Source organism: Eschscholzia californica, unplaced genomic scaffold (genome assembly GCF_041429995.1).
Source record: "Eschscholzia californica isolate CP2 unplaced genomic scaffold, dmEscCali1.0.p SCAF_2, whole genome shotgun sequence".
Classification (NCBI taxonomy): Eukaryota; Viridiplantae; Streptophyta; class Magnoliopsida; order Ranunculales; family Papaveraceae; genus Eschscholzia; species Eschscholzia californica.
Genome location: NW_028238309.1, coordinates 42,555,199 through 42,582,053, shown reverse-complemented (window position 1 = coordinate 42,582,053; position 26,855 = coordinate 42,555,199). Strand labels below are relative to the sequence as shown.

At 37.8% G+C, this 26,855-nt stretch overlaps 2 protein-coding genes across 3 annotated transcripts in view; one reads left to right on the top strand and one right to left on the bottom strand.

Annotated features, from left to right (window-relative positions):
* Positions 1-21,323, bottom strand: part of LOC147558066 (uncharacterized protein At5g02240-like) — a 72,554-nt gene extending 51,231 nt beyond the window's left edge. The window contains exon 1 of the mRNA XM_086659630.1: positions 20,209-21,323. The gene's annotated coding sequence lies outside the window, so the exon portion shown is untranslated. The remainder of the gene's footprint in view (positions 1-20,208) is intronic.
* LOC147558067 (subtilisin-like protease SBT4.4) lies at positions 7,050-10,973 on the top strand. Of its 2 annotated transcripts, none has more exons than XM_086659626.1 (10): positions 7,050-7,107; positions 7,904-7,998; positions 8,135-8,226; positions 8,298-8,544; positions 8,670-9,159; positions 9,259-9,353; positions 9,443-9,664; positions 9,748-9,859; positions 10,090-10,303; positions 10,392-10,973. In XM_086659626.1, exons 2-10 carry the CDS (start codon positions 7,919-7,921, stop codon positions 10,919-10,921), a joined length of 2,082 nt encoding a protein of 693 aa, XP_086515752.1. In that variant the 5' UTR covers positions 7,050-7,107; positions 7,904-7,918; the 3' UTR covers positions 10,922-10,973. The 2 variants fall into 2 exon arrangements, with proteins under 2 accessions (XP_086515752.1, XP_086515751.1); XM_086659625.1 differs by having other exon boundaries at positions 7,085-7,413.
* Positions 21,324-26,855: the final 5,532 nt, after the last annotated feature.

The following is a 26,855-nucleotide window of genomic DNA, read 5'->3' as shown; positions in this document are numbered from 1 at the left end:
TATAATATAATAATAAAAAATTCTATATACAATATCAGAAAACAAAATAACAAAGTTATGAGTTTTACCTTTAGACGGGATGATACAATATTTTGGATGGCCAATGGTGACGATTATATAATGTTTTATCACTGCCAATGTAAGATGTGGAAGAACATGAATATAATAAGAAAATAGTGAAGTAAATAATTTGAAAAATCAACAATAAACAACTGTTATTTCTAGATTTTTCTTTTAAGTAAACATAGAATAAGATCAATAAAAAACAGAAAAGAATGAATTTTTTTTTTCGAACACAAAAAAATATTTAAAGAATCAGCAATAGATAAAAGTCATTGAAACATTAATTTTAGATATTAGAAACAAAATTATTTCTAGATTTTTCATATAAGTAAACAGTGAAGAAGATCAACAAAGAAAACAGAGAAGAAGAATGAATATATTTTTCCGAAGAAACTTTTTTATTAAAACAAACAAGAAGAATGAATATATTTTTTTTCGAAAAAAATACAAATTATTTAGATCTTAGCTTTGATTGAATGGAAAGAAATAAATCACCAGATACGAAGATGAGATTGAAGAGGATTGAGTCTTCAACCGATTCGTTGCCATTAAGAGTTGAATACGATAACTATTTCATCAAACAGAAACGAGACTAACCCAAAAACCTAAACGAACAAAGATTAGGGATTATGGTTGATTTGTTGAAGGTCGATTACTCGATTCTTCGTTGAAGACTAAAGACGGTTGAACTTTGGAAGATTAGCGTTAGGGATTTCAGTGGCCAAGATTCGAGAAACGATAAGAAGAAGAAATGAAAGGGATAAATGATGTCATCTCTAATTTCACATTTCCAAACCCTAAAACAGCTAAATCCTCTGCTCCAGTAACCTTCTCCACACACCCAGATTCAAATTGGACCCCAATTTTCCCGCCACAAATACATATAACAGAGGAAACCAAGTCGATTCAAAGGGGAGCTGAATTGAAAATACCATTCTTGTTCTGTTGGGTTACCAACAAGTGTATAACCAATCTACTATTTCAACTTTAGTGCTAAACATTGAACATAAGTAATAAAGTAGCCTTAAACAATTCAACCAGAGGTCCTATACGATTGGAGGCCCAAAGCCACCGCTTGGGCTAGGGCCGGCCCTGTTTGGAGATGAGTTCATTTAGTTTTTTTTTTTTTTTTGATGAAGGAGAGTTCATTTAGTTAATTATATCATCTTGATTGTGTGTTAATGATTTGTTAATTGTCTTTCATATTGATTTGATTTTCTTTTCATTATTTATGCTTCGTGGTTTGATAATTCATATTTAGACTAAATCGTTTGATGAAATATTCTTATTAATTGATGAATAATAGTAAAAAAATCATAGTCCGTAAAAGGAAGACGATTATACTTTTGTTTAAAGAACATGTTTTTATCCAATAATCTTACAGAATTTAGGTAGTTTATTATCTAAAATTCTAATTATACAAAAAGAGATTTAATTAGATAATTACTTGTTTCTAGAAGTGATTTAAGTGGATGATTCTAAAACTATAGATTTTTCTCATCTTGATTTCGTTCTATATTTTTTCCTGTTGATTTGTTAATTTTCTTTCTCATTCAATTATAATTCAAAACTCTTTATTTCTAGTTTTAGATTTCAATTATACTCACTCTTTTGTTCGTGGAGTCGACCCTTACTTTCTTAGGTATGCATTACATATATATATGTGCACTTGTAGTTATTTTTATTACAAAATACGAGGTTGATTTAGCCCATTATCTCGGTTACTGAAAATTCGCATCAGTGTCGTTCACGAGGAATAACAATCCGAAGTGAAAATATAGCTTAGATCATCCGCAATCTGACATTCAATAAAAACTCTTATAATCCTAGTTGTCAAGTGTCAATTAAAATTTTCTTTCTAAAGTGGCAAACTGTAGGCACTCGAAATTTTTTGTGTCTCCATGGAAATCTTTAAAATAACTATATTTGGTACACACGTGACTCGATTTGATCCTCTTGAAAGTCTCTATATAACAAATACCCATCAAGAAATGTGTAGTAGGGTGTCATTGGAGAAGGCTACAAAAACTCTAAAAATTCTAAGTGACATTTAACGTTTTAAAGTTTGAGTGTCCCATTGGAGGTGCCCACGCTTAGATCTAAGCTCATATTGATTTACTTCTTCAACAAGATATAGCTTGAAATCTAGACCGATGATACTCATTCGACAAATATTGTTAACGTAATCAAGAGGGTGTCAAAATCCTATGGGCATCCTCCACCAGCCAGACCGAAGAGAGTGATAATGAGAGCGAGAGAGAAAGAGAAAGAAAAATAAACTTAGTTTTCCAAACTCTTGTGTTTATATTTTATTGTGTTTTCTTATTTCTTATCTTTTGTAAACCCAGATGTAATCTATTACATATGACTCATAAAAAAAATCCAATAAAACTACGTCTAATCTCTTTTATTTGCTCTTCATTATTTCTTGATTATTCTTGTTGTAAAATCATAATACTCACATGGTATCACTGAGTATAAGTTTTTTTTCCTCGCAGGATGCATTATCGTCTTTAAGAACTATTGGATTGTTATCTTCTTTTCATTCATCACCTCATTAGCATCATCAATGTTAAATTCTAAAGCATTTTCGTTACCCTTTTTTATTTGAATCTTTTTTGAATTAACCTTAAGGGACGGTTCACAGACTACAACCCCTATTGCCAGAGCCATGGCTAAGAATTTGATGGCTCTGTGCGAAATTTGATTATAGGCTTTTCGTACATTGAAAAAATTACGAGCAAAAAATTAAACCAAATGAAAGATGATTTATCAGTAGATGATGAAAATAATAGATGATTCCAAATGTATTTTGAAAAAGACAGAAGAGAATCTTTTTCATTTTAAAATTTTGTGTTTTGTAGGAAACTAGTCTAAGAATTCAGAATTACTTGTGAACAAGACTAATGTTTATTCTATATTAGATTAAAAGTTGATAATTACAAATAACGTAACGGAGTTTTAAATTTTCCTGTAATGTTTGGATCTTAATATAAAATTATATTTAATATTCAGTTTGCAACTTATCAAAACATGACCACAGGCCGAGGCATGGTGCAGGGGTATATTACTTAAGGGTCATCTTCTTAAGAAATGGGCCTCTTTGTGGTGGGGGCCCAAGGCGGACGCGCCCCCTCAGACAGGGGGTTGTAGGTTGACCTATCACCTCTCGGTTAATTGAAAATAAGACTTTTTCTTCTGTCCCATTATTCGTTTTTCTGGGATACTGAGTTTTATTCATAGCCTCCACGGCTCCAAACGGTTTTTCAAAACCGTAATTTTTTCATTCATAATTTTGCAACATTGTGTTACAATTCCTTTAGCGACATGATAGACAGACTCGAGACACAACAAAAAATACGGCCATTAAGGACGAGGACGACTAGAAATCGTCCCTAAAAGCCAAGAACTGTCCCATGATTATCCAGGACGGATCCTAACGCCACGAATAGCATCGAGGACGAACTTTAGGGGCAAATTTTTTCTGTCCCGAACAACAAGTAAACGGGACAGTTTTCTTCCGTCACTAATAATATCAATATCTCCAAAAAAAAGGTTTTTGATATAGAAAGAGCGATATCTGGTATAGGCAGTGCGTTAGAAAGGTCAATTTATGTATTTGTTGTTCCATTACCAAATTATTTTAAGGAGAGCATTATAAGAATCATTTAATAAATAATGCAAAAATATAAGGACTTGAATAAAATTAACAATAAATCTAATGTTCTATTCATTTATAATTTTGTCTTACATAAACAGCCCAACCCTACTACCAATCACTACTATCAACACCACCACTAACATAACAAAACTTTCAAAATACATAAGTTTGTTGTCTTCGTTTACAAACTTTTAATGATGCTTCAAGATCTCACAGATGAGGAACCACCATTAATGAAGAAGGAGGCAACCTACATCAAGAAAGAAGAGTCCTTTGACTTAAACGAAAATATCGACTTAAACGAGGACATCCAATAAAATCGATTTAAACGAAGACATATATAATGAAGATAATATGTCTAAGGTAAAGAAAAAGCTTTTCTTGTCTTGCTTTATGGTTGAACAAACATTTTTAGGGTTTTAGGTCATTTTTGTTCCAGTAAAGGATTTTCGGTTGGGTTAAATGTAAAAGACAATAAATTTCGATCGACTTGACTAAAATTTGTCTATTTTTTCATCCGCTCTAGTTGAAATTTGTCTGTTTTTTCATCCGCTCTGGTTGAAATTTGTCCGATTTTTCGTCCGCTTTGGACGAAATTTGTTATCCTTTGCAGTGGTTCTAGATGAAAATTTTCACTATTTCCTTGTTTGTATTCTTTATTGCAATATTGGTACTTGAAATATTCCAAAGTTACTGTAATCAATGTTAAAGCCCTAAAAATCTATGGAGATATCAAGCAATAATAAGAGGTACATTATGGAGATGAATGTTGTGTTAGTCATCTAGGGTTAGGGTTTCCATTTCTATCTCTTTCTCTCTCTTAATTTGATCCAAATGAACAGATTCATAGGTTTTTATCACTTTTGGTCGAACAGGTTTCAAGAGTTTTTCTTTTGAGTTTTGATCGGACATAGTTTTAAGGAGGGACTAATGTTTAATTTTGGGATATTTTGAAAAATAGTGTTCATCTCTCTCCCTAACCTAAAAGGCTTGCCCTCCCTGTCAAACGCACTGCTTTCACTAAACATTGCTCTTCCCATGCCAAAAACTAAAAAAAATTGCATACCAAATCTTCCAAGCATATATATATACCCTATTAATTCCGTCATATACAAATATAAAATCATTATCATTTCATTCACCTAACTTGAATGTCTTAAAAACAGAACTTTCATATTATATAAGAAAAAAACTCATGTCCACAAATACATAATCCACAAATGTAAGAAGCTTATTCGTACACATTCCTTTGGCTAAATTTAATCGTCCTCGAGTTGGTGTATTAGTTTCCCTGAAGCATTACTTCTTGTCGTCAAACCTGATTGTCAAGTGTCCATCTAAGGTTGCATTTGGAAATGCCACCCTTGAGTTGAAAATGCCTTCAATATGACAACAAGCCATAAGAAATTGTTGAAAATGCCACCCTTGAGTTGTCCCAAACAATTCGCTACGAAGACATATTGTCTAGAGTCTAGACTAGAAGTAATGCTTCAGCCTTCAGGGAAACTATAACTCGATATTCAACCATATTCAATCTATAACTCCGATTGAGAAGAATCAAAATAAACATATTCAACCATCATATCTATCATTACACTCATTTAATCTACCTTAGAAAAATAAAAAGATAAACCCAAAGTCATTAAGTCAAGCAAGAAATTAGAGCGAGTAATAAAGATACCTACTTCGATGTTAAATAATGAAACAATTCTGTCAAGTGAAAACCTAACAGGTAATGGGTGGCCGATCAAGTGACCTATAATAAATAAACATAAACCTAACGTCAATCATAAAAAGAAAGGAATGTCAGGAAGGAAAATCTATATATTGGAAAATGTAAAAACGAAATCAATCTATACTATAGCCGCGACTAACTCTCCATCTCCTCCCAAATCAACCTTTTCTATATGCAAATTAACGCAAAACGACAATTATCAACAAGGAACCCTCGAGCTTCTAGAAACAGTTGAAGAGAACTGGATTACAACATTTATACGAGATAAAAGTTGTAAACCGAAGAGGATTGACCTATTAAATACATATGAGAATCCCTATATCAGAATTAGAAGCACTACATTAAAAATCATGAGCCAATAAGGCAATAACTAAGAAGTTTCCATTGAATTTGATGAACACCCATTTATCAAAATAAAAAAACCTACCTAACTTATTAAAATTTTCTTGAATGGGCAGATTCAATAAAAGAGAATAAACCCAACTCAACATTTTTTTGAAATCAACCCAACTGCAACAAAACCATAACCATGCCACAAGTAGAACTTTTTGTTACAAAATCACTACAGTAAAACAAAACACAGAAGAACAACATTTTCTGTTTCCAGTTTTTCTGCAAAATGGCTTTGCAATTCTTGGAAATTCGGATTATAAAATTTAACGTGCAAAATTGATTTGAAAGTCTTACAAACTCAATTTGCATAATGCAATATGAGTTTGTAGCTCTTGCAAACTCGATTTGAAGAATGCAATCTACGTTTACAAAACTTGCAAACTCGATTTGCAGAATCCGATTTGCAAAATCAAGCAAACTCAAGACTCAAAACTTCTACTCTCTGTTATTAACCGATTATTCATCGATTTGTCCCTCGATTTGAATTTTTTTGAAAATTAGACATACAACACGCAAAAATCAAATCCTCAACTTCATCTTCCATAGTATTAATATTTCGTAAATTTGGATCTAGTTTTAGGGCCACTTCAATAGGGATGCTATTACATATTCTTCATTTTTTTTTTTGCTACTTTGATTCCTTTTGGCATGTCTGGGTTGCTCGGCCCTTGAAGCTTCTTCTTGTAATCTTTAAATTCTTCAATGACATTTATGATTTGTCCCAAAGGTAGTACATAAATTTGAGACCCCTGCCGTGACCCATTGTATAATGAATCTATTCCATACAATCAACAAATGTAAATATTGTGTATCATAGTATCAATTCTAGGAATCTGACACATGTTAGACATTTTTTTTGAAATATGGACGTCACAATGTGCTATAGGGACCTAAAACAACCTGTAATAATGACATTTACTTTTACATCATTTGTAACATCTCTTTTGACGTTAAGAATTGACTAGTTTTAAAAATATATAAGTCAGAACATTGTCAGCATTATGGACGAAATTTCTTTTATTGTGTGATACGTGTATAGAAACGTTTTTCTTACTAATCTTTTAAACACTAATAGTGCATGATAAATCATAATTTTTTTTATCGTTTTCTATTAAGGAAATATTGGAGTTATCTTAAGAGTTACTTAAACGTGTTCGAGAAGAAATAATAAGTTTATGAGTTTACATTTGCTAGTGGTGTAAATATTAGGAAAACACGTATTGCATAAAAACAATGAACTTTTTAGATTTAGCAGGTATATTATGAATATCTCCAAATGAGAAACATTGAGTACTTTTCTTTTTCTAAATTTGCCATTAACAAAAGAATTATATGAATGAAAGTCTTGAATTCACCAAATATACCAACTACATCTCCAATTTGAGTCCCTCCATTCTCCTATTTAAACACTTGTGGGGGATAATAGTTTTTCATTCGAGTCCGAGAAATGGCCCTTTACAATTTAAGCTCATCTCCTTTTCTTGTTAGCATTTTCTCCATTTTCTTTTTGGCGATTCTAGCTTTTACTAGTTCTGATACTGGCTTAAATGAAGATAGAAAAGTTTGTTCTCATATCTAGTTATCTATTGTTTTTCATTTCTATGTGGTTTTCTTGTGCAAATGTTTAATTCGAATAGTGTTTTCTCTCATTTACAATTATTATTCAACTACCAAAAAGAAATTATTACTCAACTACGATTTTCAAATGATTTTCTTTAATTCTTTAAAGTTTTTCATTTTTAAAGAACTTATATACTTCAAAGTAACAATGTTATTTTCAAATTAGCAATTTACAATCTACCAAAACTGATTTACAGTAAGTAGATCATCACTAGTGCTTGAACATTATATCATTGACTATTACACTATTGTTTTCTCATGCCTTACAACTCTGACCATTTCTACCTAAATTAAAAAAAAAACCAGCACATAAATAAAGCAAATAAATTTTTTGAACTTCAAATCCCTAGTCTATATATATATATATATATATATATATTATTGGAAGTTTGTGATTCATATCGTGACGATGGTGTCAATGACTTATGCAGATATATATCGTGTACATGGGTGGGCTTCCATCTGACACTGAATATTCTCCAACATCTCACCATGAGAGTATTCTAAAAGATGTTATCGGCGAAAGGTAGTATCAATTAAACAATAGTTTTTTTGAAAAATTTAGACAGGCAGAAATAGTTGCTAGTCTCACATTATGAAGAATTTCTTGTAATAACTTAATTTACATCATTTACAAAATCATTTTCATGGTTCTTCTACAGCTTGGTGAAAGATGTCCTAATACATAGCTACAAAAGGAGTTTCAATGGATTTGCAGCAAAACTTACTAAACAAGAAGTTCACAAGCTTTATGGTAACTAATGAATAACCCCATTTTGATATGTTTATTGTTCCAAATAACTTATGTATGTAATATGTGCACAGGAAGGAAAGACATAGTGTCTATATTTTCTAGTAAAAAACTACAACTTCATACAACAAGATCGTGGGACTTTCTAGGACTCGTAGAAACCGTAGAACGAGTTTCTACAACTGAGAGTGATATCATTATTGGAGTACTAGATACAGGAATTTGGCCCGAGTCAGAAAGTTTCAAAGATGTCGGATTCGGGCCTCCACCAACGAAATGGAAGGGCGTTTGTAAAGGTGGCAAAAATTTCACTTGCAACAAGTAATGTTCCCACTCAATTGTCTCTTTAATTATCAACAAATTATAAGCTACATGTTTTCTATTCTATGCAAATGTAAATATATATATATATATATAATTTATATTTATCTCTTTTGTACATTCAGCAAGGTCATCGGGGCTCGGTATTATTCACAAGACAACAGTGTGAGGGATTTCGAAGGACATGGTACTCATACTGCATCAACTGCAGCAGGCAACATAGTGAAGGATGTGAGTTTCTACGAAATAGCTAAGGGAAATGCTAGAGGTGCTGTGTCATCTGCAAGAATTGCTGCTTATAAGGTCTGTACAGGATTAGGTTGTGCTAGCGAGGACATCTTGGCTGGCTTTGATGACGCAATCGCCGATGGGGTCAACTTACTTTCAGTCTCATTAGGCTCAGATAGTGCAGAGGAATTTGATGAAGATCCTATTGCCATCGGTGCTTTTCATGCGATTCAAAATGGAATTCTCACATCGCATTCAGCAGGTAACGGTGGCCCCTGGCGGCAATCTGTGAGTAGCAATGCACCTTGGTTGTTAACTGTGGGAGCGACAAGCACAGATCGTAGGATCATCAACAAGGTAGTTTTGGGAGATGGGAAGACATTCGAGGTATACTTTATCAATTCTTGTAGTTTTACATTGTCTTTCAATTTTGAATGGAATGTTAGTATATTCGCTTATTCATCTGACCTTGTTTCCCTTGTTCAGGGTGGTGCTGTTAACGGCTTTCAATTGAATGGAACTAGATTTCCTATTTTGTATGGGAAAAATGTCTCGACTAAGTGTTCCTCTGAACAAGCTCGGTAAATTTTGCTACTTCAGGTTTTACAATTACTGGATTATAAAGATAAGAAATTCGAGTTTTACCTATTCGTCTTGTTTCAAATGTCAGGTTTTGTTACAATTCTTGTCTCGATAAAGATTTAGTGAAGGACAAGATTGTGATATGTGAATCAAATGACCGAGGGGAAGAAGCTTTAAGAGCGAATGCATTAGGAACTATTGTGATTGAGGACAATGAATATTCCGATTTTTCTTTCGTTTACGCCTTACCTGCAACTCTTTTAAATACTACGGTCGGCAAAAGTGTCTTCTCCTACTTCAACTCAACCAAGTAAGCCTACAAAAGTATCCAAAGATATAGTTGTTTAGTGCTTCAAACTATTAGTTCACTAACTTATGCATTTCAACTACCAGACAACCTATGGGGACTATTCTTAAATCGGAGTCTATAAAAAATTCCAAAGCGCCATTAGTTGCTTCATTCTCTTCTCGTGGGCCAAACAACATCTTACCAGATATTGTAAAGGTATCAATTATTTATGTGAGGTAGATTTTCTTTTCCATCAGTATCTGATATGTGGTTTGAGAGTTTGAATTGACTCCCAGATTTCAAAATGTTGTTTTGTTTAACTTCTAATGTCTAACTCGTCTGACTGCCTGATTTGGGTCAATTTTAGGTTTACAAAACAAATACCAACCGACTTAACTTTATTGGCTTCTCTAACACTTAGTTATTTGTCATGTATTATATATCAGCCAGATATTAGTGCCCCGGGAATTGAAATACTTGCTGCATTCTCACCTAAAGGTAACCCATCAGATGTACCAGGTGATAAAAGGTCCGTAAAGTATAGTGTACTGTCGGGGACGTCCATGTCATGCCCCCATGTAACAGGAGCAGCAGCTTATGTTAAATCTTTCCATCCTAAATGGTCGCCTTCTGCTATTAAATCTGCTCTTATGACTACGGGTATTTTCAACCAAGTCTCTTTTTTGTTCCTTTTGTTACTTAGTCCTTGTATCCTGACCACCATTTACTAATTGGTTTCTATCTATAGCTTTTCCTATGAACGGTACCAAGAGTAAAGAAAGTGCATTTGACTTTGGAGCGGGTAATATAAATCCTGTAAAAGCGATAAATCCTGGTTTAGTGTATGACTTGGTTACAGATGACTACGTTAATATGCTTTGTGATATCGGTTACAGTACGAGCAAAGTTAAACTCATAACTAACCATACTTGTCCTGAAAATCGAGCTGTCGAGGGAACCGCAAGGGATCTAAATTATCCTTCATTTGGTGCAAAAGTTAAAGACGGAGAATCCATTAAGATCAAGTTCCCAAGAACTGTAACAAATGTTGGAGATGCAAATTCAACATACAAGGCGACAATCACTTCGGATGATAGGATTAAGGTGACTGTCGAGCCTAGTGTGTTGTCTTTTGAGTCTTTAAATGAGATGAAGTCTTTTGCATTGATTGTTGAAGGAGATGGATTAAAGAAGGAAGAAAACGCGACAGCCATACTATACTGGTCAGATGGGGTTCACAGTGTGAGAAGTCCTATTGTTGTTTATACATCCAGCTAGTTATGTACTTCTGATCAGATAAATAAAACAAGGTTTCTTTGTGTCTTGATAATCCTTTTACCCTCTAATCTTTCCTTTTCTTGACTATGTAGCTTCTTCATCATCTTGACTATCTTCTTTTATCATCAGTTTTGAGAGTGAAGTAAAAGTACAAATATACCTACAGTAAGTTTAGACACATAAAACAACATGGTATATACTTTATAGACCTTCATAGACAAATATTCAATCACGTCCAATTCATCGCTAAATCCGTGGCACCGTCTTATTCATATACTCTTCTCTCGGGTACCGTTAGTTTGATTTTGGAAATGGTTGGTTGTTGTTCCATTGATTGAAACTGTCTTCTAGGTTCTAGAACATGGATAATTGAAGCTTCTTGAGTAAAATTTCCAAATCTAGGTTGTGATATGACACTGTAGGAACATATGATTTTTGTTCTTCTTTTTTCCTCGAATAGCAAAAGGATGAAAAAACCAATGGATATCAGTTAAGACACCATTAACATCTATGGGATTGTATCAACCAATTTTCTTTTAGTCTGGCACTTCCAAAGGGTGTAGCTAATTCATAACGAAATTAGCTATGAAATACTTATGTGGTATCAGGTATGGTATGTTAATCTCTTTTTTTTTTTTTTTTTCTTTAACAAAATCTCTTTTTTTTTTTGGCTATGCAGTTTCTGTTAGAAATTTTCAACATTTGAGAAGTTGGTTTGCTGTAGGCATGGGTGTGTGCATACGGTGACTTATTAAGGCTATGTGCAACAGAAAATCAGTTGCCATCACACCCATTCACCTTTCCATCTTTAATGGGCACATCCCATTGAATGGATGCATCTTGTTAAGTGGCAACTAGTGGATGGTTATTTATAATCATCTTTCCTCCCCATCTTATATATACAAGTCAGAAGCTTTGAACGAATTTTTTTTTTCTCTCCCTCGTTTTCATTTTTAATGTTATACCAACAGTAAAATTATTCCGCGGATTTCTATCAAGATATTTGGCGATTTCGGTGTTGATTTCTTTTGGCATTAGCAATTACTAATTCTCGGAGTGTTCTTTATGAAGATACAAAACTAATTGATTGAAGCAATTTTCTCATTAACCTCAATGGGTATTTAAACTAATTTACAACACTAATTTAGGAGATAATTGAGCAACTGTTACAACAGATCATGACCTTTCCAATTTTGAATAATAGATACCTAATATATAATATATGAATTGGATACAAAGATGTAATAATATATTTTATTGCTAATATTCAATTTTGAATAACACCGCTCTACTCTCCAAGCTTGCGTGGAGGCTTAAAACTGAGCCAGAAGCTATATGGGCTAAATTTCTTAAAGCGAAATATTTTCCCCATTCGGATAAACCTGGCCTAGCTAAACCCCATCACTCTTGGAGTTGGAAGACGATCAGGAAACACTACAATCTCATAGATGACCTGACCACTTGGGAGGTGCACTCTGGTGAAGATATCAACATCTGGGACGATAACTGGATCCCCGAGGTTAACGAATCAGTGCAAAACAACAATCAATCCAGTTTGAACAAAGCGGCCCAACTCATTACTAACAACAACTGGAACAATGAGATTCTCAATGCCAACTTTGATATCACGACGCAAAATTTGATCAAAGCTATCCCGGTGAACAGCGAAGGTAAAGATCAACTCAAATGGAAGCTCACAAAATCAGGTAACTTTTCAGTCAAATCGATGTACCATCGCATTAGCACTAATAATATCACCCCCTCAGCTAACTCGCAGAACTGGAATTTCATCTGGAACCTTCCTACTATTCCTAGAATAAAGATTTTCATCTGGAAAATTTGTACAAAAGCTCTCCCGGTGAGAGACAGAATAGGAAAATACATTGACAATAACTTCACTTGCCCAAATTGTATGCATACTGAAACAATTGAACATGCATTATTACACTGTGCTATAGCTAGAAACGTTTGGTTTAATTTTAATATTATATCTGAAAATACTATTTCGATCTCGGAATGGATCTTCTCGTGGCAAGATAATAACCAAACTTATTATACTAATGAAGATATTAATTTTGCTAGCATCCTTTGGATATTATGGAAAGTTAGATGTGACCACTGCTTCCAGCACGAAATAAATGATCTTGATAAAATCATTAGAATGATTAAGGCATTTCCAAAAACCAACAAAAAACCGGCGAAAATCAATCAAAAATCTCCTGAGAAATGGCAACCGTCAACAATACCTTTCATTAAAATTAATGTTGATGCATCTTTCACTAATGTACTATCAAATTCGGGAATTAGCTTGATTGCACATGATGCAGATGCAAAATTCATAGCAGCTCAAGTGAAAACATTGAGGGCAAGAAATAGTGAAGAATGTGAAGCAATAGCAATCTTAGAAGGTCTATGTTGGGCGAAAGAACAAAATCACAAGTCAATAATCATAGAAAGTGACAACTTAAATCTCATCAAGAACATCCATGGTAAAAGACACTCTGTCAACTGGCAATCGTTGATTCATATCTGAAGAATTCGAGAAAGCAGAAGAGAATTTGATATAGTGCAATTCAATTACACCAGAAGAGATCTCAACTTGAATGGAGACAAGCTAGCAAAATGGGCGAGAAAGAAAAATAGAAGCAAAATGTGGCATAATATTCCTTGTATTTTAGTTGATAAATATTGTAATAACGTTTATTCCTATTAATGAAAGAATAGTTCAACAAAAAAAGCTACCTAATATATAATATATGAATTGAATACAAAGATATAATAATGTAATTTATTTATTGCTAATACACCCCCGCAAGATGGAGGATCCGTTTGATACTCCAATCTTGGGAACGAATGGAAGTGAATGGCGTCCTCGGAAGTAGCTTGGTGAGAACATCGACAAGTTGATCTTTGGAGCTAATATGTAGTACCTGTAGTTTGCCAGCATTAACCTGTTCCCTAACGAAGTGATAATCCAATGCAACATGTTTCATTTTGGAGTGGTATACCGGAGTGGCACACAAATAAGTTGCACCAGTGTTGTCACAAAATAGTTGTGGGGTGTGTAGAGGTTTGATTCCAAGTTCAAGAAGTAAGTTTTGCACCCATGAGATTTCGGCAGCCGCATTTGCAACCGCTTTGTATTCAGCCTCTGTGGAGGAGCGAGAAACGGACTTTTGGCTGGAGGAGCGCCATGAAATGATGTTGGAACCTAAGTACAAAATGTATGCCATAGTAGATCGACCGCCATCGTGGACTCCGCCCCAGTCAGAGTCTGAGAACGCACGAAGTGTAACGTGATGCACCCGAAAGGTTGCACACCCAAGCGGAGGTATCAAGTAGTAACCGGTAAAACCGGAGTCGATCCAAGGATAGGTTGGTAGTTTGGATAACGAAGGGTCTTATCCCTCGGTTTAGATGTCCAATACTAACTTAGACTAAAAAGGAAATGAACAAAGGTAAATGGAGGTTTATGATTGAATAAGCAACAAGAAGAGAATAAAGCAAGTAAAACTAAACAAGAAAGTAAACGGGTGAGAGAGATTCGAGAGAAGAGTCAGAGGAACAAGAGTCGGGAGACAGTAAGACTCGGTTCGGGCAACAAATAAGTGAGAGAGGTGTCGAAGTCCAGGAATCCATAATGATAAACATACGACTATGTGTAGTCCGATTTAATGTGTCGAGGTACAATCGATATTTGACTCCTAAAGTAGATGTCTCTAAGTACTACGTATATCCGAAGCTCATACTTAGTCAAACAAACGTCTAAATCGGTTAATCCCGAGTCATCGAAAGTGTCGTCTAGTCGCCTAACTATGTGAAGTGCATGACAAGACACATGAAATGATGACTTAGACTACGATCAATATCGAATACTTCGTTTCGTCTATTAACTATGCGAAGTGCTTGACAAGACACATGAAAATACGATCAAAACGATAATCAAAATAAATGAACATCAATTTAACACAAAACATCAAATCATATTAAACATAGTCACGAATTCATCACATTTCATCTCATATAATCGACAAACTAAAGTTAGCTAAATATGGTGATTGAATAAGAAATGGAAATGAAATGGTGAGAGAATCCCCCCTTTTTCGATGATGGTTCGAGGCTAAAATCGTCGGAAAATATGAGTTTTTAGTTGCAGCAGATCTCCCCTTAGCAATTTTCTGGGTTCCCCATAGCGACCACCATCATCTTCTCCATTTAGAACACAACCTCCATTAAAGCTAACCCTAGCTTTCTCTCTCTAGAAATTTCTAACCCAAAATCAAATCAAAACACATGGGTAGCTAGCTAAGGACATGAGAAGTAAAAGCCCTATGGTTTCGGATCTAGAAGGTTGTCGGAAAACTCATAAAAATCCGGTCAAAGAGTGAAGAAATCCGGCCAAAATTCAAGATCCGGCCAAATGAGTGCTGTCCGAGCCTTGCAACTCTAGCCCGAGCTGTGGACGCATCCCGTGCACGTCTTATGCCCGTCCTGCACGTTCCAACAAATCCCGTTCGAGCTGCTGTTCGGTTTTCATGGTTGACCGTGCACAGCAGCTTGCTGTTTCGCTGGAGAAGCTTCTCAAGCAGGCACTGGTCGCGTCCTCCATCCGGTGCAGCAGCAGCTGTTGCGCGGTCCCGTGCAGCTCACCCGAGCTGCTGCTCGGCCGTCCAAATCTAGGCCGACCTAGTGTGCTGGCCGGCCTATGCTTTGGCCGGCCTCCTCCTTTCTCTTGCTCTCTTCTCCTACCAAAACCCTAGAACTAAAGAACTTGAAGAACCCTAAAAGCCTTGCCTCCTCTTTTCTCTCTCCTCTTAGTTGTTGAAGAAGATGATGAATAGTGTCTTTGACCCCTTTCTCTAACTTCATTCAAACCCTAGACTTAGTCAAACTTGACTAAGTCTTTAGGCCACAAATGGGTGCCCATAAAATCTCTACACAATTCTTCTTCTCTTAATATTTCTTGGGCTTGGACTTGGTTTTGGGCTTTGATTTAGAAACCAAGAGAGTGCCTCCATCCTTGTCTCTACATCTTCAAATTCTCACAAAGGACTAGAATACCCTCGGACTTCTTTCTTTCACATCTTCCCCGTCCGAACTCCGAATTGAACACCGTTTTCACCGTCGGACTCGTCATTGACTATACTTGTCATTTGACTTGCTTGAAGTCTTTTTCTCTCATTTTCGGCACATGAAATGATAGTGATAATTCGCTCCTTTTATTCCGAATCACACGCTTAACTCCAAAATAAGTACATAACATGAAAAACACATAAAATATTATTGATAACACTCAAAAAGGACTAATTAGTCTTAGTTAGGCTCTCCAAATGTGACATTTTCGTGTCACATCAAGAAGATCCCCAAACTTAAACATTGCTAGTCCTCGAGCAAATAAAACAAAATAAAAGCCTAACTCACTTTCAGAGGCATCCCGGTTGCATTTAGCGTATGCAACAAGCCTTTAAACCTCTAGGTTACCCCTAGAGGACGAGTTTTGTCTCGTGAGGGTTTCCATAGATGACACCCACAAACATCGTGGTTTCAAATACACAAGGGTCCAACATCGAAATCATAGATAAGCATGATTCGTATAGTAAAGGGTTTAAGCATGTCAACACATAATGAATCAAGTAAATAAGTTCTTGTAAAAGCTAAAGGCCCCTTTACTAATGATCTTACCCTAAAATGAAAGTGTCAAACCATAACGAGCAACATCTATGTTCCGAAGTCACAACGCCTTGATTCCTAGTTTAATACATTTCGCCTCGACTTCGGCCTCACGGACATACACTCCAAATATGAAATCACTCAAGAATGGTTCGCTCGTATGTGTGAGTGTGATCACTAACATGGACTCAACACATAAAAAGGGGTGAGGACAACATTTTGGAATGAATGATCTTCGAAAAGGAATTAGCCACTAAACGGAGTGGGGAAGCTCACTCACCCTTCTCACCCATTCTACCCTCTAAGAATGCCTTCCAAAGGTTAACGGATACTAGAGATGGATGATGATGGAGGATTCCCGAGAATGTCGAACTCTTCATGATAGAACCTCTTAAGCACTTCCACATTCGTTTCTTGCTTCGAATACTTATTCATGAACATACACACAAACACACATATATACAATCACATCACTCACACAAAAGAGCTAACATGCTCAAATATAACATAAACAACTTTATTCATCATTCTTTTTTTTTTTCTTTTTTTTCTTTTTGTCTTTCTTTCTTTCTTTTTTTCACCTTTTCTCTTTTTTTTTTTCATAACACAACATCACATAAAACAAACATAACTCACACAATACTACATTCGTGCAATCAATTTTTTTTCCTTTCATACTTGCTTTTGACATTCTTCATTCTTTTCTTTTCATGTCTTCATTCTCGGGATATAAGATGATGGATGATGATGGAGTATCCGCTTTCCTCTAGTTGACACTCTTATTGGGTTTCATAGACTACAAGGTCAAGGTTAATTCGCTATCCTAATGTCACTCTTAGTGGCTAAGGAAGTTGAGCACACGAGATCAAACGAGCTCTTTTAATAGTTACGAGGTTGAGTAGCTCTTCATTCTACTCGGAGTTAGCGCGGAAGAGTACACTCGAAGGACACTTTAGGCTTTGAGCTCTCACATGGGTTAAGTCTCCACTAATGACTACTCTAGGTCTCTTAGAGATGTTTCTTCTTCACTAAGATGTTACTCCCATAGTATAATACAAACACTCAAAGACTCGACTTTCATGCAAAGACCATTAACAATCGCAAAACTCATAAACTCGACACATAGGCATCAACATCCTTAAAACTATCACTACAATCACATGCAAATCTACTCAAAATGTTCAAAAATTTTCAAATTTTGGCTAATTTGAACCCTTTTGTCTTTGAAACCCATGGTCATGCATTGGTTATGGTCATATCCCGCATCCCCAAACTTAAAACTAACATTGTCCTCAATGTTCTAAGCATACACTCACCAAAGGATAAAGAGGCACATCAATTTGAAGAGAAGAGTGGAGAGATTATACCATAACCGAAGGAGATAAAAGATGATACTACCAAGACTCGTGTATAAAGGGGTTCTAAGTTGATGTCAAGCTCACGCCATCCCCAAACTTGGAACAAACCACGCCTTAGAAGTAAAACACGTAAGAAATGCTCCTAAAGTATCAAGAAATATCATAAAAATGAAGCACATAGAAACATGACCATATAAAATGACCACTCACGCGGGATCACTCGATTGCATTGAGCTATGCAATTAGCCTTTGATTCTCTTGTTGTCACACAAGAGCACGAGTTATGTCTCGTGGAGGGTTTCCAGAGATGCTACCCACAAACATCAAGACCCATCTTAATCGGCTAACGATCATATAGTAAAAGCCGGAAGATTTGGGGGTCTACCCAAAGAAAACTATATACAATTGCTAAAAGTCTCACAAAAATATTAAACCAACGAAGTGCACATGAGACTAAAAGCGAAAAGAGACCATCCCCAAACTTAGTGGATGCACGGTCCATTAAGTACGCATAAATGCTAGGGGCGACGACTAAAAAGTCGTCAAAATGATCGACATATAAGTGAAGGGTCAGGAAGTCGGTCGAAGGTAAAAAGTCAAACTCAAGCTTAGTGGATAAAACATCCACTAAGTCCCTAGGCATGCTAGGAAAGACGTCCGAAGTGTCCCATAAGGGGTCAACAACCGAGTCTGAGATCATGTGGAAGGTCGAACTAGACTCTAAGGGTAAGGCAATAGGCTCGGGGACCAAGTCAAGGTCCGTAATTTCCTTAGGTAAATAATCGAATAAGCTATCCATTATCTCGCTAACTACTATGTCATCGACGTCCTTAAAGGCATCTAAAGCCTCAAAGTTGGTTACAACACCATTCGTTCCTAATCTGGCATCTAAGACAACCTCCTCACAAGTGTCAAAAATTGGAAAGTTCATAATAGTTTCATCCCCAAACTTGCTCATAAAGCCCTCATCCTGAACATCAAGGTCTACTGTAGTCCTATCATGGTGAGATGACGAAGGTCGGGAGAGTGAGCAATAAGGGTCATCGGTCAGTTCATACTCTAAAGGTCTATCAGGAGCTTCTTCGACATTTAACTTAAGACTAGAGTTAGGTGTATTACCCTCACCATCATTCATAGTCTCTTCTTGAGTTTGGGGTGCGCAAACCCCTTCCTCGTCGACGATAGGCTCTGACTCAAGTCTATCAACAATTTTGAGAATCCGTTCCGTGATCTCCGTTATATCTCGATTAAATCTAGTTTGGTACTCTAAAATTGCATGGAGAGTGTCTTCAGACATCTCCTCGTAATAAGGCACATGAGTATAACTAGACGAAGACTCTCGCGGAACACGGATCATGGGACAATACTCGGTCAAATGGTCTAAGCTCGCACAAATAGCACAAACCGGGCTAATAGTCTCCATGGTCCTTTCTTCACTACCTTCATGTAGATACCTAGACTCGACTCTTTGAGTGTAATCATCGAGTCGGGAATTGTCATCACTAAATGAACCGTTCATATATGCTTGTCGATAGTCACGAAGACTTCGACGCGGTCGATCAATACTAATAGAACTACGGTCCTCAACAAATGACAAATTCATACATGAAGGTGTGGTCATCCCAAATTCTTGTCGATAGTCTCGAAGACTCTTACGGGGTTGATTACCCTCATGCTCATAATCCCTAAAACCATATTCATGACGAGTCTCACCGACTCCATACATCCGTCGATATTCACCCATGGTCATCCTAGGTCGGTCAGGCTCAACTCGCCTATTCCTATCACTAGTTGGACCATTCCTATATAAGTTTGAGTAGTCCTGATGACTTGTAGATGGTCGACTGGTGTTGGAAAGAGTTCGCATAAGGTCATTCTCATCAAATGACCAACTTGCCATGATCTCACAATATTCAAGGATACTACACACAATCGCAAAAATGGGAACAAACACTTATAGAACTAAACAATCACACACAAGTAAAAAGGATGAGATAGAATGCGGTACTATCGAGTGTTCTTCTTGTTTCGTTCGTCTTTCTTCTTAAGCTTCTCGAATCCTTCCTTTTCCTTCGCGATTATGTTACTTTTGGCTCTTTTCCTATACACCGGTACCTAAAAAAAATTAAATTAAGAAACTACAAAAAAAAACAAAGAAAACAAGAACGTCTAAGTAAGCAAACAACACTAAACTAATGAACAAAACAAACAAACGATGTCCAAACTACTAAACCTATCCCCGGCAACGGCGCCAAAAACTTGATGCACCCGAAAGGTTGCACACCCAAGCGGAGGTATCAAGTAGTAACCGGTAAAACCGGAGTCGATCCAAGGATAGGTTGGTAGTTTGGATAACGAAGGGTCTTATCCCTCGGTTTAGCTGTCAAATACTAACTTAGACTAAAAAGGAAATTAACAAAGGTAAATGGAGGTTTAAGATTGAATAAGCAACAAGAAGAGAATAAAGCAAGTAAAACTAAACAAGAAAGTAAACGAGCGAGAGAGATTCGAGAGAAGAGTCGGAGGAACAAGAGTCGGGAGACAGTAAGACTCGATTCGGGCAACAAATAACTGAGAGAGGTGTCGAAGTCCGGGAATCCATAATGATAAACATACGACTATGTGTAGTCCGATTTAATGTGTCGAGGTACAATCGATATTCGACTCCTAAAGTAGATGTCTCTAAGTACTACGTATATCCGGAGATCATATTTAGTCAAACAAACGTCTAAATCGGTTAATCCTGAGTCATCGAAAGTCTCGTCTAGTCGCCTAACTATGTGAAGTGCATGACAAGACACATGAAATTATGACTTAGACTACGATCGATATCGAATACTTCGTTTCGTCTATTAACTATGCGAAGTGCTTGACAAGACACATGAAAATACGATCAAAACGATAATCGAAATAAATAAACATCAATTTAATATCAAAACATCAAATCATATTAAACATAGTCACGAATTCATCACATTTCATCTCATATAATCGACAAACTAAAGTTAGCTAAATATGGTGATTGAATAAGAAATGGAAAGGAAATGGTGAGAAAATCCCCCTTTTTCGATGATGGTTCGAGGCTAAATCGTCGGAAAATATGAGTTTTTAGTAGCAGTCGATCTCCCCTTAGCAATTTTCTGGGTTCCCATAGCGACCACCATCATCTTCTCCATTTAGAACACAACCTCCATTAAAGCTAACCTTAGCTTTCTCTCTCTAAAAATTTCTTCTCCAAAATCAAATCAAACTACATGAGAAGCTAGCCAAGATGATGAGAAGCAAAAGCCCTAAGGTTTCGGATCAAGAAGGTTGCCGGAAAAGCAAGAAAATCCGGCCAACTTTCCGGCCAAAAATGCTCGAAGATCCGGCCATATAGCTTGATCCGAGCCGGATGCATCCTGTGAAAGTGTCCCGTGAAAGCAGCCTTGCTGTCCCGAGCCTGCAGATGCGTCCCGAGCTGCAATCCGAGCCGTACGTGCTGCAGGTCCGCCGGAGCAGCTGCTGGTCGCGTCTGCTGCTGCTCCCGTAGACGCGACTTGCAGTCCCGTGGACTATTCCTTTACCCGAGCTGCTCCTTGTGATTTGCTGCTCCCGTGCGCAGCTGCTGTGCAATCCCGTGCAAGCTTCCATGGCTGCCTTACCCGAGCTCTTGTAGTGCTGGCCTTGCTAGGCCAGCCAAGCAAGGCCGGCTACTCCTTCTTCCTCTTGCTCTCTCTCTCTCTCTCTCTCTCTCTCTCTCTCTCTCTCTCTCTCTCTCTCTCTCTCTCTCTAGCTCAAACTCTCTAGCTCAAGAACACTCACAAACCCTAGCCCCTTTAGTCTCTCTCCCTTCCAAAGTTGTGTAGTTCAATGATGAATGAAGAAGAAGATGAATAGTAGCTTACACAACTAAAACCCTAGGTCAAGACTTAGTCAATTCATTTAGACTTTGTTGACTTTGATCCATAAAGAGGGTGCCTCCAAGATTCTTCCTTGTCTTGTTCTTCTTTGGGCTCTTGGGCTTTGATTTAGAAACCAAGAGAGTGCCTTCATCTTGTCTCTACATTTAGAACCAAAAGGGGGTGCCTTCAAGAAAAGACCTTAGCTTCCATCTCTCACATCTTCTCCGTCCGAACTCCGAATTGAATTCCGTTTTCACCGTCGGACTCGTCATTAACTCCTCTTGTCATTTGATTTGCTTGAAGTCGTTTTCTCTCGTTTTCGACACATGAAATGATAGTGACAATTCGTTCCCTTTATTCCGATTTACATGTTTAACTCCAAAATAGGTACCTAACATAAAAAACACATAAAATATTATTGAAAACACTCGAAAAGGACTAATTAGTCTAAGTTAGGCTCTCCAAATGTGCCATTTTCGTGTCACATCATAAGGGGAGAGTCACGATGTAAGTATAACCCATGGTGCACTGTTCCTTTCAAATAGCAGAGAACCCGTTTGAGCGCTTGCCAGTGAGATTGTCTAGGTGTGTGCATGTAATGGGAGAGTTTGTTTATAGCAAAGGAGATGTCGGGTCAGGTAAAGGCTAAGTATTGAAGTGAGTCGACTAGTTTACGAAATGGAGTGGGATCAATCGGTGGAGTAGAGTCCAGTGGTGAGAGAGGATCAGAGACACTTAGAGGAGTAAGAACACCCATTTTAAAGGCGGTAAGAACATCCTGTATGTGACGATGTTGCGAGAGAAAGAGACCTTGAGGTGTAGGGATAACCTCAATGCCTAAGAAGTGGTGTAGAGGACCAAGATCCTTGATTGAAAATTTGTGACCAAGAGAGCGAATGAACGTTTCCAGAAAACCGGTGTCACTACCGGTGATGACGATATCGTCAACATAGACAAGTAGGTAGCAGGTGACATCACGATGTTGATAAATTAAAAGAGACGCATTTGAGAGAGATTTGCAAAAGCTGGAGTGAAGTAAGAAGGAAGTGAGTTCATTGTACCAAGCTCGCGGGGCTTGTTTCAGACCATATAAAGATTTTCGAAGTTTGCAAATGTGATTTGGAAGTTCGGGGTAGGCAAACCCAGGTGGTTGAATCATGAAGACATCTTCATGTAAAGTGCCATGGAGGAACGCATTATTGACGTCGAGCTGACGTAAGGGCCACCCTTTAGAGAGAGCAATGGATAGAACAGTGCGAATAGTTACGGGTTTTGTAACGGGACTGAAGGTTTCGAAGTAGTCCTTGCCAAACTGTTGGTGGAAGCCTTTTGCGACAAGGCGTGCTTTGTATTTATCAATGGTGCCGTCGGCTTTCCGCTTGATACGAAAGATCCATTTGCAGCCAATGACATTTTGGTTGGTTTGGGGAACAAGCTCCCGAGTGTGATTTTGGAGGAGAGCATTGAACTCAAGGTCCATAGCATGTCGCCAGTGAGGATCCTTCATGGCTTGGATGTGAGTGTTGGGTTCAAGAGTGGTAGGTAACGGGTGAAGGGTAGTAGAGTTTATGAAGTTAGAATTGAAGTATTTGCTTTTGGGTTTAGGATGTCGTTTAATCAGAGGAGGTGAAACAGGAGGTAGGTTTGTAGAGTTTGGGATGTTGGTTGCGTTTGGAGACGAAGTGGTGGTAGTTTGTGATGTACGGTCAGTGTTGGATGGAGAGGAGAGAGTGTTACTTGGGGTTGGCGATTGGTCAGTGATGGATGGTAATGAGGGAGTTTGAGTTGGGGATGGCATTTGGGTAATGGGTGAGGATGAGGAGAGATTTTGTGGAGATATGAAAGGTGGTAGTGGGTCCGTAGGGTGCATGAGTGATTGAGTGGGTAAAGTTGTAGGTGGATGAGGATTGGTTGATGGAGGGAAAGGAGTTTGAGGAGAGAGAAAAGGTGGTGAGGTATGGTTAGTAGGTGAGGAGTCCAGGTTATTGTGATAGGGAATTGGAAAATAGTAACATTGAGGTGGCGTTGAGTTTGGGTGTTCGGTGGGAGAAGTTGGAAAAATATGGGGAATAAATTCAACATGTCGGGAATGATACAATTTTGATGTGGTTGGGTCAAAGCATTTGAACGCCGACCGAGAGGTGGAGTACCCAAGGAAAATACACGAATGAGAACGTGGATTGCAGTTTTGAGGTGGTGTACGGGCGTAGCCATGGGTAGCAAAGGCAGCCGATTGGTTTAAGTTTTGTGTAGTCGGGTGGCTTTCCGAATAACATGTCGCATGGGGATTTGTTATTAAGGATGGGAGTAGGAAGGCGATTGATGAGATATGTAGCAGTTTGAAATGCATGTGACCAAAATTTTTGAGCGAGGTTAGCATAGTGAAGAAGAGCAAGACCCGTTTCGACGACATGACGATGACGTCTTTCGGCAACACCGTTTTGTTCGGGTGTATGGGGTGGTGTCGTGTAGTGAGAGATACCATTAGAGTTGAGGTAAGGTTTAAGGGCAATGTATTCGCCGCCGTTGTCGGTGAATAGGGAAACAAGGGGTGTCTTGAAGAATCGCTCAACGGAGGTTTGTATCGGTCCCCAAACATCCGAATAAATAAGTTCCAACGGTTTATGAACAACAAATGAATTTTGACCAAACGGAAGTTTGTGATTTTTATTCAAGGAACAAGATTTGCAGTGAAACGACTCGGGTGACACTTGGTACGAAGGATGCCCAAGCGTATGGTGCCACGCGAGTAGTGATCTTGTCCCGGTGGCATTAACTTGAGCAGAAGAAGGAAGAGGTCCATAGTAAACATCATTGATGTTTACTCCCCGCATGAGATGCGCCCCCATGCGTAGATCCTGGACCATGAAATGAAATGGGAAAAATTCAACAAAAACACGATTAGTACGACATATTTTAGCAACGGAAATAAGATGATTACGTAAGTGAGGGACAACAAGGACATTATCTAAAATGAGTGGTCGTGAGTTTGTGCAGATTTGAGTATGACCAATGTGTGTAATGGGAAGAGATTTACCATCATCTAAGACAATTTCATCGGGGCTCCGTATTCGGAAAGAACGGGCAGCGAGTGTTGATTCGGTGCAGTTTGACCTGATGCTCCGGTGTCCCACATCCAAGGCGGTAGTTGATTCGGTGCAGAGCCTATAGTAGGAGAGGCAGTCGTGTAGTTGATCGATGGTGTCGAACCTGTAGGACCTTGAACTGGATAGTTGTAGTCACGAAGAAAGTGTCCGAGTTTTCGGCAGTCCTTTGTCTCATGACCCGGGATGTTACAGAAGTGACAGTAAGTATTGTTTCTGTTGGTACGAGTTTGGTTTGGGACCTGTGATTGGTAGCGGTTTGTCCACACGGGACGCGACGAGGGCTGTTGGGTAGTTCGTGGGTAGCGGTTATCGAATTGTTGTCTGAAGTTGTTCCTGGCAGGTTAGCATTGGGTTTGGTTAACGGTTGCAATAATCGGTTCAATGGAGGTTTCTTTGAGAGATCGTTCATGGTCTAGTAGTTTGTCAAATAGTTGAGCAAAGGATATGGTGGTGTCCCGAGATTTCAGCGATTGTACAAGTCCGGCAAAGTCGCCACCGAGTTGGTTCATGGAGTGAATAACCAAGTCTTCCTCATCGATGGGACATTGTGCGATAGCTAATTCATCGGAGATGGATTTCATGTCATGCAGGAAATCAGTCACAGAGCGGGATCCTTTGGGGTTCTTGGTGTAGGGATTTACACCCTTCTACTAGTGTTTATAGCGGAAATATGACATCTAATGTCTACACTAGTATTCCCAGGATCACATGCAAAACTAGTAATTAATCTAATGGAGATAGTAGATTACCTTAATCGCTTTTCCCTCGAACTAGTTGAATTGATTGAAGAAGACCAAGAGCTTCAAGTGTAGCTCCTCTACTTGGGACACGAGCAATCAATTTGATCTCCCACCTTGTTGTATAGCTAGCACACCAATGGTGGTTGGAAAAGAAGAACACCTTCTTCTTTGACTAGATTGATAGTAATGGGAATTAGCTCACTTTCTCCTCTCTACTTGATGTGGTAGAGTAAGAAAGCTTAGAGAGAAATTCCACACCTTATTCTCTACCCTAAGAGTGTTTATATAGAACCCTAATAAGAATCCACCTCCTTTTAGGTTTCCTAAAACACCCTTTAGAATAAGATTTAGGGAAATAGTCGAAAATAGCAACTATTGGTATTTTCTTTATTCCCTAAGTAGGAGGTGTCCAAACACCACGAAAATTGGCAGATATAATGTTTATTATATCAGCAACTAACCCTCCAAAATTCAGCCCAATCCGAGTCCTAGAAGTACCCGAACCGGTCTAGGCCCAAAAACCCTGTTTTTGGCCTTTTTGTACTATCTTTGCCTAATTCCTTTTTAGGCCTATGAGATATGTTTATGGGACACTCCCATGATTATATCTCACTCCCACTAGTCATATCCTGGATCAATTTGTCACTCTTATGTGTAACCCGTTGTAGGATCCGATCGAAGTTAGCCGCGAATTACTTCGTAATTCGACGATCTTAGTTGGTCTCTAGCTACAACTCTACGATCCCTAAATCAATCGGACTTGATGATCTTCCACATCAATTATCCTATCCGACAAATTGTTCACATTGTCACCTTGGTCGAAGGACATCTTCTTCAACTCCTTCAGACTCCCACTTGGACTTAGAACAAGTGCAATGCCTCGATTCCCGTGTCAATTTAGTATCCCATCTGATACGTCACGTCATTCAGACTTTCTTGATATCCGAGTACAACTGTAAAAGACAAACGATTAACTTTTAATCCGTTTGAGCGCGGCCACGCATTTTCAGTTGCTACTCATCAAGTGGCCTTGAGACACTTTGTACCTAATGTGATTAGGGTGACACAATCCATTCTTGCGCTCCCACTTAACTTCATGTCTATCCTGTCCTTCCCAGTATCCGCCTTTATAACCTCCTTTTACGGCGTGGCGTTTAACGGAACCAAAGTCGGGC

Excerpts from the sequence above, each read along its gene's own strand:
- LOC147558067 (XM_086659625.1), top strand. The coding sequence starts at position 7,300 with ATGGCCCTTTACAATTTAAGCTCATCTCCTTTTCTTGTTAGCATTTTC. Across the intron at positions 7,414-7,903 it reads GCTTAAATGAAGATAGAAAA|ATATATATCGTGTACATGGG; the intron begins GTTTGTTCTCAT and ends TGACTTATGCAG. Across the intron at positions 9,665-9,747 it reads TCCTACTTCAACTCAACCAA|ACAACCTATGGGGACTATTC; the intron begins GTAAGCCTACAA and ends TTCAACTACCAG.